The 18,624-nt window shown below is 38.0% G+C and overlaps 2 protein-coding genes across 2 annotated transcripts; one reads left to right on the plus strand and one right to left on the minus strand.

Annotated features, from left to right (window-relative positions):
- The first annotated feature begins 5,500 nt into the window (after positions 1-5,500).
- On the plus strand, positions 5,501-7,851 carry LOC142556394 (uncharacterized). The gene is made up of 8 exons (XM_075667855.1): positions 5,501-5,636; positions 5,959-6,059; positions 6,153-6,224; positions 6,776-6,846; positions 6,949-7,078; positions 7,226-7,257; positions 7,342-7,440; positions 7,630-7,851. The coding sequence occupies exons 1-8, from the start codon at positions 5,501-5,503 to the stop codon at positions 7,784-7,786; spliced, it is 798 nt and encodes a 265-aa protein (XP_075523970.1). The 3' UTR covers positions 7,787-7,851.
- Positions 7,807-14,084, minus strand: LOC142556532 (DNA replication licensing factor MCM7-like). The gene is made up of 15 exons (XM_075667990.1): positions 13,950-14,084; positions 13,792-13,859; positions 13,574-13,633; positions 13,256-13,479; positions 12,243-12,420; positions 12,002-12,124; positions 11,833-11,922; positions 11,229-11,371; positions 10,527-10,704; positions 10,063-10,254; positions 9,810-9,982; positions 9,399-9,602; positions 8,941-9,106; positions 8,392-8,613; positions 7,807-8,146 (listed from the first exon to the last, which is right to left on the minus strand). The coding sequence occupies exons 1-15, from the start codon at positions 13,978-13,980 to the stop codon at positions 8,042-8,044; spliced, it is 2,157 nt and encodes a 718-aa protein (XP_075524105.1). The 5' UTR covers positions 13,981-14,084; the 3' UTR covers positions 7,807-8,041.
- Between the last annotated feature and the right edge of the window lie 4,540 nt (positions 14,085-18,624).

An 18,624-nucleotide genomic window follows, 5' to 3' on the forward strand; every position in this document is an offset into this window, starting at 1 on the left:
CTTCACTTGACGAATACACTAGAATGTCGTCGATGAATATCACAACAAACTTGTCAAGAAACGGTGTAAACACTCTATTCATGAGATCCATGAATACTGCCGGAGCATTTGTTAATCCGAACGGTATCACCATGAACTCATAATGTCTATACCTTGTTCGGAAGGCTGTCTTCGGAATATCGTCCGTCTTGACCTTGAGTTGGTGGTAGCCTGAGCTTAAGTCGAGCTTGGAAAAGACTGAAGCTCCTTTGAGTTGGTCAAACAGGTCATCTATCCTTGGAAGCGGATACTTGTTTTTGATTGTGATCTTATTCAGCTCTCTGTAATCAATACACATCCTCATGCTTCCGTCTTTCTTCTTTACAAATAGGACAGGAGCTCCCCACGGAGATGCGCTTGGTCGGATTTGCTTCTTATCCAACAATTCTTGAAGTTGTTCTTTGAGTTCTTTCAACTCTGCCAGAGCCATTCGGTATGGTGCTTTTGAGATTGGTGTAGAATTTGGTACTAAATTAATCTCAAATTCCACTTCGCGGTCGGGAAGTTCGCCAGGGAGTTCTTCAGGAAATACATCCGAAAACTATTGTACTACTGGAATCTCTTTTAGCGTAAGTGTGGTTTCTTTCTTTACCTCGTTTAACATAGCTAGGTAAACTTCTTCTCCACTTTTCATGGCTTTCCAAGTTTGAGAAACAAAAAGAAGAGTATTTCGTTCTTTTGTCTTACCATGAAATAAAAGTTTCTCTTGGTGTGGAGCTTGGATGGTAACCGTCTTTCCATGACAATCTACTAAAGCATGATTCTTGGCTAACCAATCCATTACAAGAATTACATCGAATTTCATCATGTTTAGTTGAATTAGGTTTGCCTTGAAATTCTGATCTTCTATGAGAACACTAATATCCCGATATAGAGTGCGAGTTTCTAAAATTCAATTTGCAGGAGTTGCTACTCTATATGGTTCTTCTAAGTTATCAGGCTTAGCTCCTAAATTCTTGGCAAATATCTTAGACATGAATGAATGCGTAGCACCACAATCAAATAACACATAAGCAAGTATATTATTGATTAGAATGGTACCAGCTACGACATCATTTGAGTTGTCGGCCTCTTCTTGAGTGATAGCATAAACTCGAGCATTTGACTTGTTCTCCTTAGGCTTGTTTGGAGTTGTTCCGCGTGCTGGACCATCCCTTGGATCTGGAAAAGAGCATTGAGCAATGCGGTGGCCCATCTTTCCACAACGGAAACAAGCTCCAGAATTCTTACGGCATTCACCCGTGTGATTGAATCCACAATTTTGGCACTTGACTCCCTCCTTGCTTGATTGAAAAGACGTGGTTCCTTTAGCTGGAACACCTGTGAATTGATTTCTTGAAAACATAGGCCTCTTGAATTGCTGACCCGATTGGTATTGGCTTGACTGAGGACGTTTGAGTTTGTTCTCACCTTCACGCCTCTTGATGTCATTTTCAGCCCTGATGGCGGCTCCCATCAATTCATCAAAACTGTTGGGCTCGATAACTGCAAGGGCGAATTGAATGCGACTGTTCAATCTCTTCTTGAAGCGATGCATCTTCAAGGCCTCGTCTCCCATAATGGTTGGGGAGTAAGTTCCCAATTAATGGAACTTGGATGAATACTCCACCACTGTAATGTTTGGTTCTTGAACCAAGCTTTCAAATTTTGACAACTTCTGCACTCGAACTGCTGTCGGGAAGTACTACTTCAGAAAAGCCTCTCGGAACCTTTGCCAAGTGATAGGTCCCGCCCTTATCATAGCTGGTGAGACTCCTTACCATCATTTGGCTGCTTTATCCACAAGAAAAGGTGTAATCACATCTACCTTGATCCCTTGTGGAACCTCAAGTAGTCGAAGATGATTCTCCACCTCTTTCATCCAATTTTGTCCGACCTCAAGATCGGAGCTTCCATCGAAGTTTGGGAATCTTGCTCTTCGGAGAGCCTCATAGTGCTGTTTAGTCTCATTCTGAGCTGGAGGTGGTGGTGGTGGCTGATTAGCATTAGAGTTCACAAACCCTTGCAGAGTGGTTGCCACATTCGTGGCTATAGCCATCAAATCGGCCTGACTGAGGCCCACTGCTGGTGGTGGTTGTTGTTGTGCGTCTTCATCGTTGCGGTTGTTGTTGCGGTTATTGTAACGAGGGTTGCGGTTGTTTCTAACTGGTCGTCCATCCATTTCTTACAATTATGAAAGTTCTAAGGTTGATGGCAGAATAGAGACTCAACAAAGGAATCACAATGATCGAGTAATTGCTCCAAAAATTAAATATGAAACCAACTGATAGAAATAAATTTTATTGATTTCCCATGAAAATGCAATTACAACGAAACATCAAAATTGAAAACAGAAATGCAATTGGAACAAGTGATATTACAAAGAACTACTACTGCTAGTCTAATCTATCACTTCTCCTAATCCCAAATCCATAGGATCCTCTTCGATTTCTTCTTCTTCTTCTGGATTCTCTTCAGGTTCATCTTGGTTGGCTATTACTGCTTGTAGGTGTTCAATATGACCATGCAGAACTGCATTCTGGTCGCTAAAAACTTCAACAGTGTCCTGCAGCTCTTGACTCTGAGCATCAGTCTGTTCACTATACTGATTATGCTGGTGCACGAGTTAGTGATTTTGATCCTTAAGTATTTGGATATTCTCCACTAATGTATCACGTAACTCGATGAACTCTGCAACAGTCTCTTGGGAGGTTTCGAACTCTTCTTGAGCCTTCCTACTCCTCTCTTCTGCTTCATGCAGATAGTGAGCATAACGTTGAACATCACTTCTTAGGTGTTCTGTTCTACGTTGTAGCTCATCTTTGTCTAATTCCAAGCAGTAGTTATGTTCATTGAGTTTCTCTAGCTTCCTCTCTAAGCTCTTAATGTAGCTACTCTGGTCAGCCATATCCTATATCCAAAACATGAGAGTGAAGGTTCAGAAATGATCTCAAGAGTACAAGTCGAACTATAGACAATTACTGGAATGAACAGAATCAGTAAGCCTATAACATTTAGTAGAAGAAAATAGCTCAAAAATTTTTCGATCTCTGAATGGTGTGAAAAATTTACTAAAAATCCTTCACATCAAGAACATGAATGGTACCAAGTTTGGTGTACAAATACTGAGCCGTTTGGAAATGAAAATTCCTCAAAGTTTCGAAAAATTGGAAAATTTCACTGAAATGATGATATCCCTATCTAAACGAAGGATTTTGGGGTTCGTCGACGGTGCTAGAACGGAAGTTTTGGTTCTAGATTAGGTTCTTCTCGTCGAGAGCTTTCTAATGCATACTTTTAATAGTAAAAATTCCTCCTAGATCAAAAGTTATGGCCGTTTGAAGTTTGCGCGAAAAACACCTTAACTTCCATGCCATTTGCAAGGTCTACTGCATGCGCTTGCTGGAATTCGCGGTCTACTGCAATTCTGATGCTTCTGCAATCAGTCCGCTGCTTTTCCAGCACTGTTAGAACCAGTCTGCTGCATTCCGAGTCTACTGACCCAGTCTTCTGCATTCAGATCTACTGGTTTCCATCTACTGGTTCTGGTTTTGGGCTACTGGTTTTGGGTCTACTGAATTTTTTTTTTTCCTACTCATTTCAGACATGCTGCTTATTTTTGACATGCTGCTGAAACACTCAGAGCTCTACTGTATTCTGATTTGTTTCCATTACTGATTTTTCCCAACTGTACGTAGTTAGTCTATATTTTTAGTAGTCTATTACAGTAGTTAATTTTCAGAAGTCTATTACAGTAGCTTATTTTCAATAGTCTATTACAGTAGTTTATCTCAGTAACTTTCAGGATTTATTTTCAAAAGTCTATCAGAACTTGTTATTTCTAGTTCCTCCTCCCCAGATTATGAAACCTGGTTTGCTCTGATACCACTTCAATGTCACGCCCCGGGACGGGGGTTGGTCGACACTGACGTTGCTCTCAAATTTACATTCGAAAACAACAAGCCTCAGAAGTAAAAATTTAGAAACCAGTCTTTTTATTCATAAATACTGAATATCTCAAAGTCTGATACAAACTCAAATGTTTTACAGCAAAAATTTAAAACCGAACATAATATTGTCTTAACAGATGCAGCGGAATCTAATTACATAAATCAGAACTGAGAAAAATAACAGTCTTCTTCACCAGACCCAGAACTGATGTTGTTGTTCTTCTTCTAACAATTCTTCCTCGCTCTTATCTGAGATGGATTTGGTGGGTGAGTGATATGGTTGTCACTCAGTAAGCGGGGGCGGGAATAACTCCCAGTTTTCGAAATCATTTTCATACAGAAACAGTAATATGAATAATATACAGAGATTCTTATTTTCATAACAGAAATCAGTATTCAGTATTCCGAAATCAGTAATCAGTATTCAGTAATCAGTAATCAGAAATTTAACAAGTAAGCACTGAGCACGTTCGTGAATTTCATGGCTAAACTGATATCAGTCCCCTATATGTTCTCTCCTCTAAGGGGTGAGGCCGGTAATCAGTAATCAGTAATCAGTAATGTTCAGAATATATATTCCTACCATTAGTTCACTAAGTTTCAGTGCTTCAAAAATCAGAGATCAGAAATATTTAAAACAGGAATTATCAAACCGATTTCAAGATATTTATACATAGCCCACTTACCGTAATTTGCTAGAGTTTCGGTTGAAGTCTACTGGAAATCTGGTTGCTCTCGCTACTGGATTTTACAGCTCGAACAAGGCACTCTCTTAGCTCGAAAATATAAGTAATAATCTCAAGATTTGTGTAACATCAATTCAGAGACTTGAGGGTGTTATTTATAGGCCAAAATCTGACTGTTAGACTCCCTATTAATGGCCATAATCTGCATTTAACAGTCTTTATTCCATTTTAAATGCTTCAGTTACAAGTCATGAGTTGAATTAGTAATTGTCTGCTGGAATCTCGTTCTGTTGCTGGATTCTATCTGCTGGAAAATATCAACTTCTGAAATATTAGCTAATGATGGAATTGTTAGCTTCTGCTGGAATTTTTCTTTGCTACTGAATATTGCAAGCTGCTGGAAATATTAACTTCTGCTGGAGTTTTGCATTGCTGCTGAAATGCTAGGAAATTCGGGTTCTCACAGAACACTTAAGAGATGTTTTGGGATTAACTCCATAAAACACAAATATCAAGCCAATTTCCCTGCTCTCGTGATCTTCGGACGATTGTTTCCTGATTTCTTTGCACAAGCTTCATCATGGTGTCGTGGCCAGTTACAAGCCCATTACCCTGTCAATCCTCTGCCAATAATTTTATTTTGTCCTGCTGGAAATATTCTAAGGGCTTTCATTGAGCCAATAATTTTAATTTCAGGGGCACCAACACAAACATTAAATAGTATTATACTATATTTTAGTAGAATTAATGTGCTAATTTATTTGATCTCGGATGCAATTCTGTTTTTATGACTTTTTCTATCACATGTTTTCTTATACAAGGATTTGATGAAGTTTCTGTTTTATTATGCCGATTAGACCCCGTCTGAATTGGGCCCATTTTGGTATTTCGACAAATTTGGACTGGCCTCTTGTCGACATACGGCTAACTGCTCGAGTCAAATCGCTTGAGGTGTGCGATGCGAAGGTGGATATACACAAATGTCAGCGCGTTATATATATATAAAAAATGTAACAGTTTATGGTTTATCTAAATCTTTTTTTCTCTAATCAAACACGTGGAAAATGCTCCTTCTTCAAATTGTTTTTTGTTTTTGTTTTTTGACAAATCCTAATCTGGTCATTTGCTTTCTAATTATTTAAGCTCCCCAAGAACTCCACAAAGGTGAGCTACCCCAGAAGGCAGAAACATTCTCCAAGAACAAATTTTTGAAATCACAAATCCCCTGGTTCAGGGAAAAAGTTACAATTCAGCAGAAAGAAAATCATGGGTGTTGATGTTTTAGTGAATATAGATGATTTAAGATCATGATTCTGCAAAATCTATATGCAGAATATGCCATGAAGAAGAGTCCGAAAGCTGTAAAAGCTTGGAGACTCCTTGCGCTTGCACCGGAACTGTCAAGGTTTGTGTTTCGTGATTATTATTATTATTATTGGGAAATTTATGTCCTTCATGGAATTGAATATGATTGTTTCTTGTTTTGCTCTGTTTTCAGTTTGCTCACAGAGATTGCATACAGAGATGGTGCAATGAAAAGCGAAACACTATTTGTGAAATTTGCTTGCAGGTGCAAATTTTGTTCTGTCAAATCAAGAATATGATCAGTGGGATTTTCCATATTAATTCTGTCGATCATATTAACAATATTAATTATTTACTTGTTGTTTTTAATATAAAAATCTTGGATCTGTTTCCCCTTAGTTGTTGTTTCTGTGTGTTTCTTGCCCCTGTTTGAGAAAGCTGGAGCCTCTTCCTGAAGGATTTTCGTCTAGTGTGTGTGTATATATATATATATTAAATAAAATATTATGTTTATTTATGTATTCACCTTCTTTTAAAACTCCTTTCTCCTGATTTATTTAATTTCAATTCCACGGATTAGTTTTTTTTTTTTTTGGAAGGAAGGCAACTCGGGAGCATTTCTTTGGCTATTCTCTTTTTTCATTTAGCTGTGAGTGGGACATTAGAATCTATCTTCTTTCTAGTCTACCTGTGTTGTTTCTGTTGTCTGTGAGGTTCAATATATTTTGAATATATAGTAATTAAAAATTAGTGAAAAGGGTTTAGGTGTCGAGCATCAAATATTTTATTTTGTCCTAATTTGATATTTGGTTGCAGAAGTTTGAACCGGGGTACACATCACAGCCGAAGAAGGCACACTTAATCGACACGACGATAGTAACCATAAGGTACGTAGTGTTCTATGCTCCGGGATTCTTGTTTAAAATGGAATTTGCCAGAGCTGATTATTTATGAAAAATAAGTAAAGTCGGTGTTTTAAATACTGTTAGGGGAAGTTTGGAAATCCCAAGAATTAATCGAGAACAAGAGAATGTGGGAGAGATTCTTGAAACTGAATACTCGGAGTGTGCATCAGCAGCTGACAGAAGTGCTGCTTGCTGCAGATCAGTGGCTCTCATTGTGAGTCTTTTTACTTTAATATTAACTCCCCAAGTGTTTTTTACTCTAAATTTGTGTGTACGTTTGTTATATTTTGTTTGCTGAATTTGCAGTTAACCGCATTGCTTCTGATCCGACATTTAATTGCTGTGTTTGCCTCGGGAACAGGGTCAAGGGGTTACCCATCGTCACTTCCTATAGTAATTCCCTACCATTTCTTGGTATAATTCATTCGTATGCATCATCAAAAAACCCAAATTAAAATTCTTGAAATAACTGTGCAGCTTCTTACTGTTAAAGCTAGTGGCATACTCCTTCCCATGTACGTGCTACTTCGGGTTATTGCAGCAATTCACAACAGTATCAGGCATCATCATCGACAGGTATACTTATTCGAGTTCGTTCTTATGGGGGAAGAGGGAAATTGGTTGTATTATGGATGCCGGAAATTTTCATGTATATTCTCTAAAATTTAGAGAATTTTTTTCATTCGATTAAGATTTCCAATATTTACGCTGTAGAGAGATGTCTGTGACACAAATGAATCGCTTTTTTTGAACCTCTAATCTCAGAGATCTGTCACCAACATACCGAGTTCTGACGAGAGATGAAGAAGGGCAGCATAATAATGTGATTCATTCCTCGTGTACATGCCGTGCGCAATTATGTTCTTTTTTCTCCCTCTGTAGGTTAAAGGTATGGCAGTTTCTTCTACAGGTAGAGATGTAGAATAATAAACTGAAGCAAATGTATCTTCTTCCAATGAAGAGTAAAAGCAGTGGATTTTTTTGCAATTTTTGCATAGTTAAGTATAAGTTTACAAGGAAGATTGAGATGATATGCAGTCATTACAGGATGTCTCACTTCACTTGCCAACCAACAATAAGGCTGGTAATGCCTGACCTAGCCGTTTAGTTCAAATAGCAAGCTGTTTTGCTCCATCATGCGGCTAGGGTGGAATGCTTGATGGCAGGCATAACTTGCTTAAACATCAATAAAACGGATGTCAAATGTGTTTGGATGGATCTGCCACACATTTAAGGCTGCATATTCTTCTAAACATTCTTTAAGCTGGGCTTCACTGTATCCCTGTTGAAACCAAGAGCAAGTTTCATGACTAGTGATAAAAACGAATATATAGTCATCACAAAAGCAAAACAATTTGACCAACATAGGTCTTATAACCAGCGTGCGTTTCGCACTTCAGTTACTTAGCATTCCCCACTCAGAGGGGTTAATCAACAATTAAGTAACAGTGTATAAAATAGATCTGGTACTGCTTTGACATGGGTACTCCCCAAATTGTGAGAGACTATGTATTTTCAGAATCTAACCTTTCTTGAAATCCAGTTAAGCGCATGGGCGTAGCTTATATTCATCTCGTTAATCCGAGTAGCTTCGTCCCGTAAGATTGAATATATATCAGAAATCGCATCCAACCCTGATCTTTGGCGTTCATCCGAATACAAAGAGAACTTTGACATTTGCATTAACCTAAGTGCCTCATCCACATCACTCTGAGCAACGTAATCCGAGAATCTTAGCCTTGCTAAAGCCTGAAAAGGTCAATATAAGTTTCCATCCCACTTAAAGTTCTGTAGTATAGTCATGCAACCTTAATCTAAAAAGGCCAAATTTAAGAGAATTTTTATCTTCTGAGATTTGCAATTCCATCCAGAAAAAAGATCAGCCACGGTATATTGCCTTCTACTGCTGTTGAATGAGGGTCCAAAAAATATAAATAATTCTTTACAAATGAAATATTGACTGATCAATAAGACACTTGAAAAAAATCATATTATCATGAGAATGCTGTTGACCAATGTACAGCACGATTAAAGAGTTTCCATTGATCAACACTGAATGATCGATAAAGTACTCACCCCCGATATCCTGAGAATGCTTAGTAGAGTTCTAACAGTTGTATAAGAGTGGGGAATACTTGATTTTGCTTCCTCCTGCCTGATGCTTGAATATGCGCTGGCTAGATATTCTTCCAGCTCCTTTGGTACTGCGGGGGACAATTTTCTTGCAGCTGATATATATGCCCTAGTAATCATGATAACTTTTTCAGTTCAAACAAGTGCAGTTTACACTTAAAGGTTTTCTATCAAATGGAATTTGTGCGGCAAGGACCATGTCATGCATTTAATGTTACTAAATGGTTCTCTTACAAAGCCTTAGCAACAGATCAATGCAAAAACCAAAGAACTTTACTCCCCACATTCTTGGAATTCTGATAGAAATAATTGCATTAATTTTTCTAGATAAATATTTAATTTCTTATTTTTTTCGGGTGATAAAATCTATGAAAAATGAAAATATTTGTTGATGGATTTACCTGAGGACCGATGGTTCAAGGGGAGTGAACCCAAGGTCAGGAGATTCTTTCGCCTGGTGAACATGGAGAACATGCCTAGCCATTTCAAGATCCGTATCCATATCTGCTCGGTCTAGGATCAACCACAGGAGATCAAACCTTGACAGAAGAGCAGGGGGGAGATTGATATTCTCAGCTGGTGTTCTCCTAAGATCATATCTTCCCCTTAACATAAACATGGAAACTGAAAAATATCAGAGCGGGCAATGGAAGTTATTGATTAATAATTAGTTGTGACTTGGTCGAATTAAACCAGCCTTGCATCTGTATTATAGTCCAGATATTTAAGTATAAAAATGCAAATGAGATTGATTGTGTGACATACTAAAACACAAACCAAAAACAGTTACATTGAGTTTATGATAAGTATACCAGGCCGGATTAGCCGCAGCAAGGACAGCAGTCCGTGCATTCAGAGATGTAGTGATGCCAGCCTTAGCAATACTAACAGTTTGCTGCTCCATTACTTCGTGTATTGCTGTACGATCAGATTCATCCATCTTGTCGAATTCATCAATGGCACATATACCCATATCCGCAAGTACCTGATGCAAGCAACAGTTCTTATTAATACTCCATTTGCTTTCGGAAGATAGAAAAAGACACCTTCAATCAGTGCTCTCACCAGAGCACCACCTTCCAAAACCATTTCATTTGTCACCGGATCCTTCTGAACAGCAGCAGTCAAACCAACTCCACTACTTCCTTTACCAGTTGTATAAACACCCCTTGGGGCAACATTAATTATGTGTTTGAGAAGCTGACTTTTTGCAACTCCTGGATCACCCATCAAACATATGTGTAGGTCTCCTCTAATCTGCATTTAGATAATGTTATTATGCCAAAACCATAGGAAGCACAATAAGATTCCCAAATGAAAGATAGATGCTTTCCAAGGTGGAACTGATAGACAGGTACGTTTTATCATGTCCAAAGAACTGCATTTGACTCGGGCAGAAGGAAAAAAAGGCACTGATGTGTGCGTTATAGCAATAAAACAGAAACGAATAGAAAGAGAGGCATCAACTTTCATAATCAGATTGTTCAAGGGTAAAAAAGGTCATGCTAAAAAAAAAACATCAATAGTACCCTCATTCCATCCTTCAATTTTCGATGTGGAGCACCAACTAGGAGAAGAAGAAGGGCCTTTTTAATATCTGCATGCCCAAATATCTCGGGAGCCAATGACTGAGCCAATTTGTTATAGATGTCACCATCCTCAGCTAAGCGAGCAATTTGCTCTTCCTCATCTCCTCTGAGTTCATACCTGCAAACAGCAACAATCGTTTAGTTTCACTAATAAACTTTTTGTCACGAATCAATTGGACAGGTAACCATAAAGAATACCCTAAGAATGAATTGTCACCCTGCAGGTGAAAAGGATAATTTGGGGTTGGGTATTACCAGCAGAGTACATTTGCCGTACTGTTCTCTTCTGTCTCTACTCTATCCAAATATAAAAATAAATTACAACAGTTTCACTAGGAAAGGTATCTGAGACGAAGGGCATAATAAAACCCAATACGTTTCACTTTACTCCCGGTGAAGGTAAGATGGCAGAACAAGGCATCCTCGTTCTATATCTATGTTTCTTTAGCTTTATCACAAAATTTTGTGATCCAGAAACCAAAATAAGACGTCATTTATAATGAATCAGTAAGTACGCTGTGGCACTCTCCAGAACTGCAGAATTAACTAGCTAAACCTTGACGAGAATCTCATTGACATTTTATTCCCATGTAGCAAAAAAAAAAAAAAACAGCATATATAAGAAATAGTGAAATGTCTTACTCTTCATATTTTTTTTTGAAATGGGTGACAGACATGGCTTCCAAGTATGTATCTGCAATTAATCCAGCTCGCATAGCCCTAAATCCAGTGTATGGCATTGGAAGAAATATCCCCGACAACTCAACAATATCACCTGGAGCCACCTGCAATAACGAGAATGATCATAGGTTGAAAGGCTAGAACCGAAAATATAAATTTCTAATATCTGCGAAAAAAGTTAGCTGGGTATTATACACAAAAAGGAAAAAACTTAACATTATTCATTTAAATTGAGCACCTTAGCATGCTTTGAGCCTTTTATTAACTAGTAATATCTAATCTTCAATAATTCTAAAAAAAAACTTATCTTCTATATTTATTGTCAGGTTTCAAACTGAAACACAAATCAGAGAGGTCTAATTATATCTAAACTATTTCAAGTGGGCAAATCATTATAATTTCTGATTTTTTTTTTAAAAAAAATTCCAAGCTTGCATAATAATTTGAGTTTGCGACATCAAGATTCCACAACCCGAGGTCCTAGACTCCACGCCTCAGCTTGTAGACATGCATCAATTTTATGCAGTTTAAGAAAAACACTTAGAAGATGACAGATATCACCAACCTTTCGTGTAAGCTCTCCCCTAAAATGAACAGTCATGGACCGAGGAATGTGCCCTTTCGGAACATGTTCAGCTAACTCTTGAAGTTTGGCCTGCAATCAATTTAATTCTATGAAAAAGGAACTCGGGATTGTTTTGATTGAATTGCCACTCTTAAATGTAAGTGTTAACCTCCTGAAACTTCAAAAATTTTGATGCCCTGAGCTGGGGAATAAGATTTCCTTTTGCCCTATTTGTTTTGCATTGAGCAGATGGACAATCAAATAGAGGCATGAATACTCGAGCAGTGACCTCCTGAGTCAAATAAAACCGCAGATTATTATTATTATTAATTTTTTTTTGAAGAGAAAAACCGCAGATTATTGAGCATACAAAGTCAAGAATGAAGTCTAGCACATAGCAAATACAAAACCTGGTAGATTTCGAATCCACACTCTTCGCAAGTATAGACAGCCACCTGCATTAATGGTTTGACATCCGAACAGCGTGTCACAATACCAGATATCCTCACAAGCTGACCGATATATGCAGCTTTGACCTCCCTAATGGTGAAATTCCGACCTTTTGAAGATGCTTTAATGTAAACTTCACTGGTTTTCAGAAGATAATTCGTTAGCTTCCCATTCCTTTCTTAAGAAGTTTAGCAGATAATCGTGATCACAATTCTTATACTGCCTCTAGTTCATGGAATGAATCAAACTTGAGACAGTGACATTAGCATAGTTGTTAAATTCCAAAAAGGAGTGAGCCTAGGCTCAAGGCCCGTTGAGGCTCTCCCTTAGAGCCTCGACACAAGGTAAGGCGAAATGCTTTGATGAAGCATGTGCCTTAAACCATAAAAAAGTATTGGTTTGCTTGTGTAGTGCCCCCTTCCACTTCTAATAACTACGGATATTAGCCCCTGAAAAACAATCTAATGAAGCAACCTAATCAACCTATGTTTTTTAATACTCGGCTTCAAGGTTAAACCATCACCGCTCTAGTCTAATAATCATTTCCATGTATTCCTCTCCTATGCAATCAACTCAATAAATACTAGTTAATTGGTTTAGCAATTTTCAGATGTCGGATTTCATTCGGCAGAAAATATAAATAAACTTTTACTTCTCTGGTATTACAAATATAAAAAATAAGGGCGATGTAAGTACATAGTTGTGCAAGCATATTTTTGTTTGTTGTACTATACCCGTTTAACTTATATTGACCGTGCTTCTAATCTCCTTTTATCTCACCATATGAAAGGCCAGTTAAAAAAATGCTTCAATAATAGATATAGGTTTTACTGGAAAGGAGGAGATACACGAAATATAATGTTGCCTTTCCTTTCTACTTTAGATAGTGGATCTGTCGAACAATCAAAACAACGAGCAATTTATGACAATCAAATAAGAATTAAAAAATCCAAATTTCTTGGATAAATCTTACAATATTCGCTTGATTTCCATAGGCATCTTTTGCTGTGGATCAGATCGATCAGAATTTTCAGTTCCTTCCTCAGATCTCTGAGTCGTCAATATATCTTGGTCGTCATCCATAAAGACCTCCGTTGGCTCCGGCATAAGCTGGTCAATTGCAGTCGCAAATACTCCAACATATCTCCGTGTGTTTTCGGTGACCCGCCTCAGAAATTCCTCATCCAAGTCCTTGTACTAATTTTAAAAAAATACAATGAAATACTTAAATCAAAAAGATTTACTTCAGAACTGTTGGCATTTGATAAAACTGAAAGGGAAGAAACGTCACATTAGCTAGGTCTTCTAGCTCGATCTGGACGGCCTTAACTCTGCGATTCGCTACATCTTGCTGAAAATCAACAAATCAGCAAAATAATTTTTTTTTCAAAAAATACACAATATATGAAGATCTAAAGCACCAAATAACCACCATTAAGCTCATATTATAGTCTGGTATCCCGAATCCATAATGAGAGAGAAAAAGGAAGCAAAAGTATGGAAACTCACAAGGATGTTGATGTATTTGGCTTCACCATTCAGATCTGCAAAGTTGGAAAGAAAATCCTTCGCGGTTTCTGGAACACACAACACAAAATCCAGTGAACTCTATATGTGCAGATTAGAACACACAAAAAGGCGTAATGAACATTGACGAGGTAGATTACCTATGTCTTGCTTGAAGTTGAGATCATCCATGGCGCCGCCTTCTGCGTCTCGCTGTGTTGGTTGCTATTGGTGGCTAAAAAGGAAGTGGAACAGAAGAGGTGATTGGATTTTTGGCGGGAAACAGGGGCCTCCGTGCAAGAGATAGAGCGGGTATTCGTTTTCGCAATTTGACCCTCGAGGTTCTCAAAAATGATTCCCCCCTACTCCAAACATCCGACAATCTGGCTGTGGGTTTCTTTTTGTTAATATCTTGGTCTTATTTATGGTGGGTGAGATTTTTTATAGAGTGTTTGCAAGTATCATGGTAAATTAAAAAACATAAACACTCGTATAAAATTTCTCAGACGTTGATCTTTTTCATAGGGTTATTTTATAATTTATTTCAGAAATAAGTTAATTTTTTTTAAATGTACTGCAATCCGCGTTTACGAAGCACGGATCATGCTCCACGTGAGCATTGTTGCTCCACGTTGGAGCACATCCCCTCCACCCCCACCTTATCTCTTTCCCTCTTCTCTCCTTCTTTCTCCTTTCATTACTCTTTCACACATTATTTCTCACATCTTTCGAAAATTTTCCCTTCCTCACCAAAGAACTGTCGAGCTCGTTTCTTACCGGTTTAGAAGATCGACAACTTATTTCAGAATGACAGATAATCGAGGTCAAGAAGATCTCAGTGTCCTCTATTTACAAGCGACACATATGTCATCTACAGTTTCTTCCGAAACCGTTGATGATATTGTCAAAGTGAAGAGGTCAGACAATTTGATTTGGAAGTTATACACTGATAATTACATACACGATCGCGTACTTGCATACTTGAATGATATGAGTTTTTATGGAGTTTTAGAATGTGGCTCACAAGTTTTTTGATAATCATTTGATTACTGCTCTTGTTGAAAGTTGACGACGCGAGACACACACGTTTCATTTTACATGTGGTGAAGCAACTATCACGTTAAAAGATGTTTCAGTCATTTGGGGTCTAACAATTGATTGTCAAGCAGTCACTGGAATAGATGTGTCGCATACAGTTGAGGAATGACAACACACTTGTTTGGATTTGTACAATCATCAAAACATTTAAAAGGTGGTCATTTGTCTATAATTGCACTACACGACCATTGCATGTCTAACCTTATTAATGATGATAGTTCAGAAGTAGATGTTGTGAAATATACTCGTTGTTTTGCGTTAATGATTATTGGAGGAATATTATTCCCTGACTATCAAGGAGGGTCTGCTAGACTCATTTTTTTGCAACTGTTACGGGATATTGATAACGTAAACTCTTACAATTGGGGTAATGCAGTTTTAACATTTCTATACTGTGAGTTGTGTAACGCAACACGTATAGAGAAGACTACAACGGCTGGACCTTTATATATCCTGCAGGTATAAAAAATTTAATGTGATTATTAAACACAATTTTCTTGTTATTTATGTTTAACTATTTTTATTATTATAAGCATATATGGGCATGGAGCATGATTAAATGTGTTAACCCCGATCAAGATGGGTTAACATTAGTTGTACCTCACGTTGATCCAGATGCTATTATTCTAGTTTCTTCATATGGTGTATAGTAATATTTAAAATTTATTGTGGTAATATCATGTATATCTCTTATATTTTTTTATATGTAATTGTATTTGTTAAATTGTATGTGGAAAATTGGATTTAGTTACACACATTCTCCCATACATGTTGTAAGAATTATAAGGGATTCTCTAGATCGTATGAATAATAATGAGGTACTATAATTGAATGTTTAACAATTTATTCTGATTAAATGAATATTAAAGTTTTTTTGATTAAATGAATGTTAAATTTTAACATTTATATTTTTTACAGTATAATTGGATCGTTTACCAGAAGAATGATATAGATGTAAAGACGATTATTGATTCATACGACAACAAAATATGGTGATGTGTTTGTCCCCTTATTTGCTTTGACATCGTGGAAATGCATCGTCCTAATCGTGTTATGCGACAATTCAGAAGACCACAATCAATTCCAAGGGCCGTCGTCGACAACGAAGATCTGCATAATATCACGAGAACAGGTCATCGAAACACAAATTGAGGAGATTATCATAAAAATTCAATTGAGTTGTGGAATAATAGGTTGAAATATGTTGCTAAAGGGGTACGACACGGTCGATCGATGCAAACTAACGAAGACTACTTTCAATGGTATAATCGAATAACTGTACACACCATATCACCTACAATTAATGTCGTTGGTTTTTAACCATATCCGTACTATACTTTTGCCGGGCAATTTAATGTCCAACAAAATTTCATTATGCTTTCTCATTTTCGCATCAGTCATCATTCGGGTGGGGAAGTGACATGATTAGGCAAACAAGTGGGTTTGTCACTAATATTCCGTCAACTCAGTTGAATACTGCAGGACCCTTTACTACTCAATCTGGTTTTTTCAGTGATTCAGGGATTGGTGACTTACGTTCGTTTGGTCAGCAGGATTATCAAACTCCATCTTGGTCGAACATACAAAGTTTCAAAAATCTGTTTAATGTTAGTCATCAGCATCTTGTGCATGATATGCGACCACAGATGGATGTTATTTCACCTATCACTTTTCCATGTTACTCAAACGAGGAAAATCCTGAAAATGTTGGATTTCGTAGAGGGACGAGAAGGCGCAATCCACCCGATTGTGGAACAGGTAGTCATTTGTATCATTGTAATTTTGATGATGATTCTTCTACATGATTGTAACTATATCATTTGTATTGTTGTACAATTTTCATTGTTGGATCGTTTAAATTGTATTAGTTGTTACAAGTTGTTTTAATAGATTGAGATAAAGTACAATGAATTTTTTTTGACATCAGAAGAGGTATTTGATTTTGCACTGTAGTTATCATTCGTCGAATTAAAAAAAGAACACAATTCGTTCATAACGAAATTTAAACGAAGACAAAACATGTTCGAACAAAACACATCGCAACACAAGAAATTACAAAACCGAAAGATAAGATGATAATCAGAAGTGGCGTCTCTGTCTACAGATTCGTCGTTCTTTGTTTCAGCGAGCATCAGGAATCGCTGCCCTTGCCTAACAGCTCAACCTCATCATCCTCATCAGACTCAACACCGTCCTCAATGGGTCTTTGATAAAATGCTGGCGGGGGTGGAAATGACTCGTCGGAGGCGCTAGTCGCAGGGAATCGCTGCGCAAGCACACGATTAAAATCATGCACATAATCCATGTGCTCGTGTGTCATCTGTCACTGTCTCATCATCATGCGCTCTAAGACATCGAGACATTGGTGTGCAGTCTGTCCCCTCTCTGCACGTGCCTGTCGGGCGGGCTGTGGATGTGCTCCACTCCCTGAAGCCTCGCCCGGACCATTCTCAATCTGCCTCCGTCTTTTATCCCTCGGGAGCTTCTGAATAAGTAAGATATCGCCTGGCTCACTGTCATCCCATGTAACCCCAGCTAGGCGGAAGAGCTATGTTATGGTCGAAGAATGGGGCATGCTAACTGTGGATGTGCCCCGTGCAGCCTGCAAAATCGAATTCATGATCACCTGGCCTGCATCCACTATCTTGTCGGTGATTATGCAATAGACCAATGCTGCTTTGGTTTTTGTGACATCAGAAACATGCCCGGATGGCATCATTCGCGAGGCTACAAAATGATAACAGTTATATACTTCCCTAATCATAGATGTCGCAAGAAATGTGACCGGAGCTCGATGATTATTGAGCTTCCAAACTGTGCCCTGCTCACAAAGTGTGTTGATTCTCGTCTCATAGGGATAGGCATGTCTCATAAATCTCGTGTACTCGTCGGTGTCATAGTCAGACATCGAGTACAACGAGTTAATAGTCCTACTGTCGAAAGGAACTATCTGCCCCCTTATTCTCACGTGGTAATCCTCATGCCTAACTTTTAAGTTAGCGTAGAATTCCTGCACAAGTGACATCACAGCATCTGCCTGTGGCTACACAAACTCAGTCCAATGCAAATACTGAGCATGATTTAATGTCTCACAACCTGGGACGCTTTGATCCATCCTTTTTTCTCGCTGCATGTTTTTCTCTTGTAATTTTGTATAATTTTCTGCGGCAAATGCATCCCAAAAACATCGTCTATCAAAACTAGATTGAGACGACTCACCATCCCCAGACTGAACTTGCTTACTTCTCTTCCTCGAAGGCATGTTTCAACTCAAATAATAATCCTCGCTCGCTAGTAATTGTCCCCAATAAGAACGAATCAAACAATGACAATTCCAACAATATAGCGCCTACAATATGAACACAATCAATCAAACAGTAGTTCCCCTATTACATACAAGGCCACAAGCCATCAAATATCAACAACAACCTCATTGAAACAATATATCGAACACGTTATGTGCACAAACTCTATAACATTATTAATTCAAAATTGAACATTGAATTGAAGATTCATAACATGAAGAACGTTAACCTTCTGATAGGATCGAAATTCACTTCGTCCGAGGTCGACTTGTGGAGTTGGAATGATTTTTTATGGTGGAGAAGAAGGAAGGCACTGGTTATAATGGATGTAGGGTGAATGAGTGTTGGTGGTGGAATGAGAGAGTTTTTTTTATATAGAAGATTCCTAGCGCCACGGCGCTACATTTTAAGCGCCGCAGTGTTTTTTTGCGCA

The sequence above is a fragment of the Primulina tabacum genome, chromosome 9, assembly GCF_025594145.1.
Source record: "Primulina tabacum isolate GXHZ01 chromosome 9, ASM2559414v2, whole genome shotgun sequence".
NCBI classification, from domain to species: Eukaryota; Viridiplantae; Streptophyta; class Magnoliopsida; order Lamiales; family Gesneriaceae; genus Primulina; species Primulina tabacum.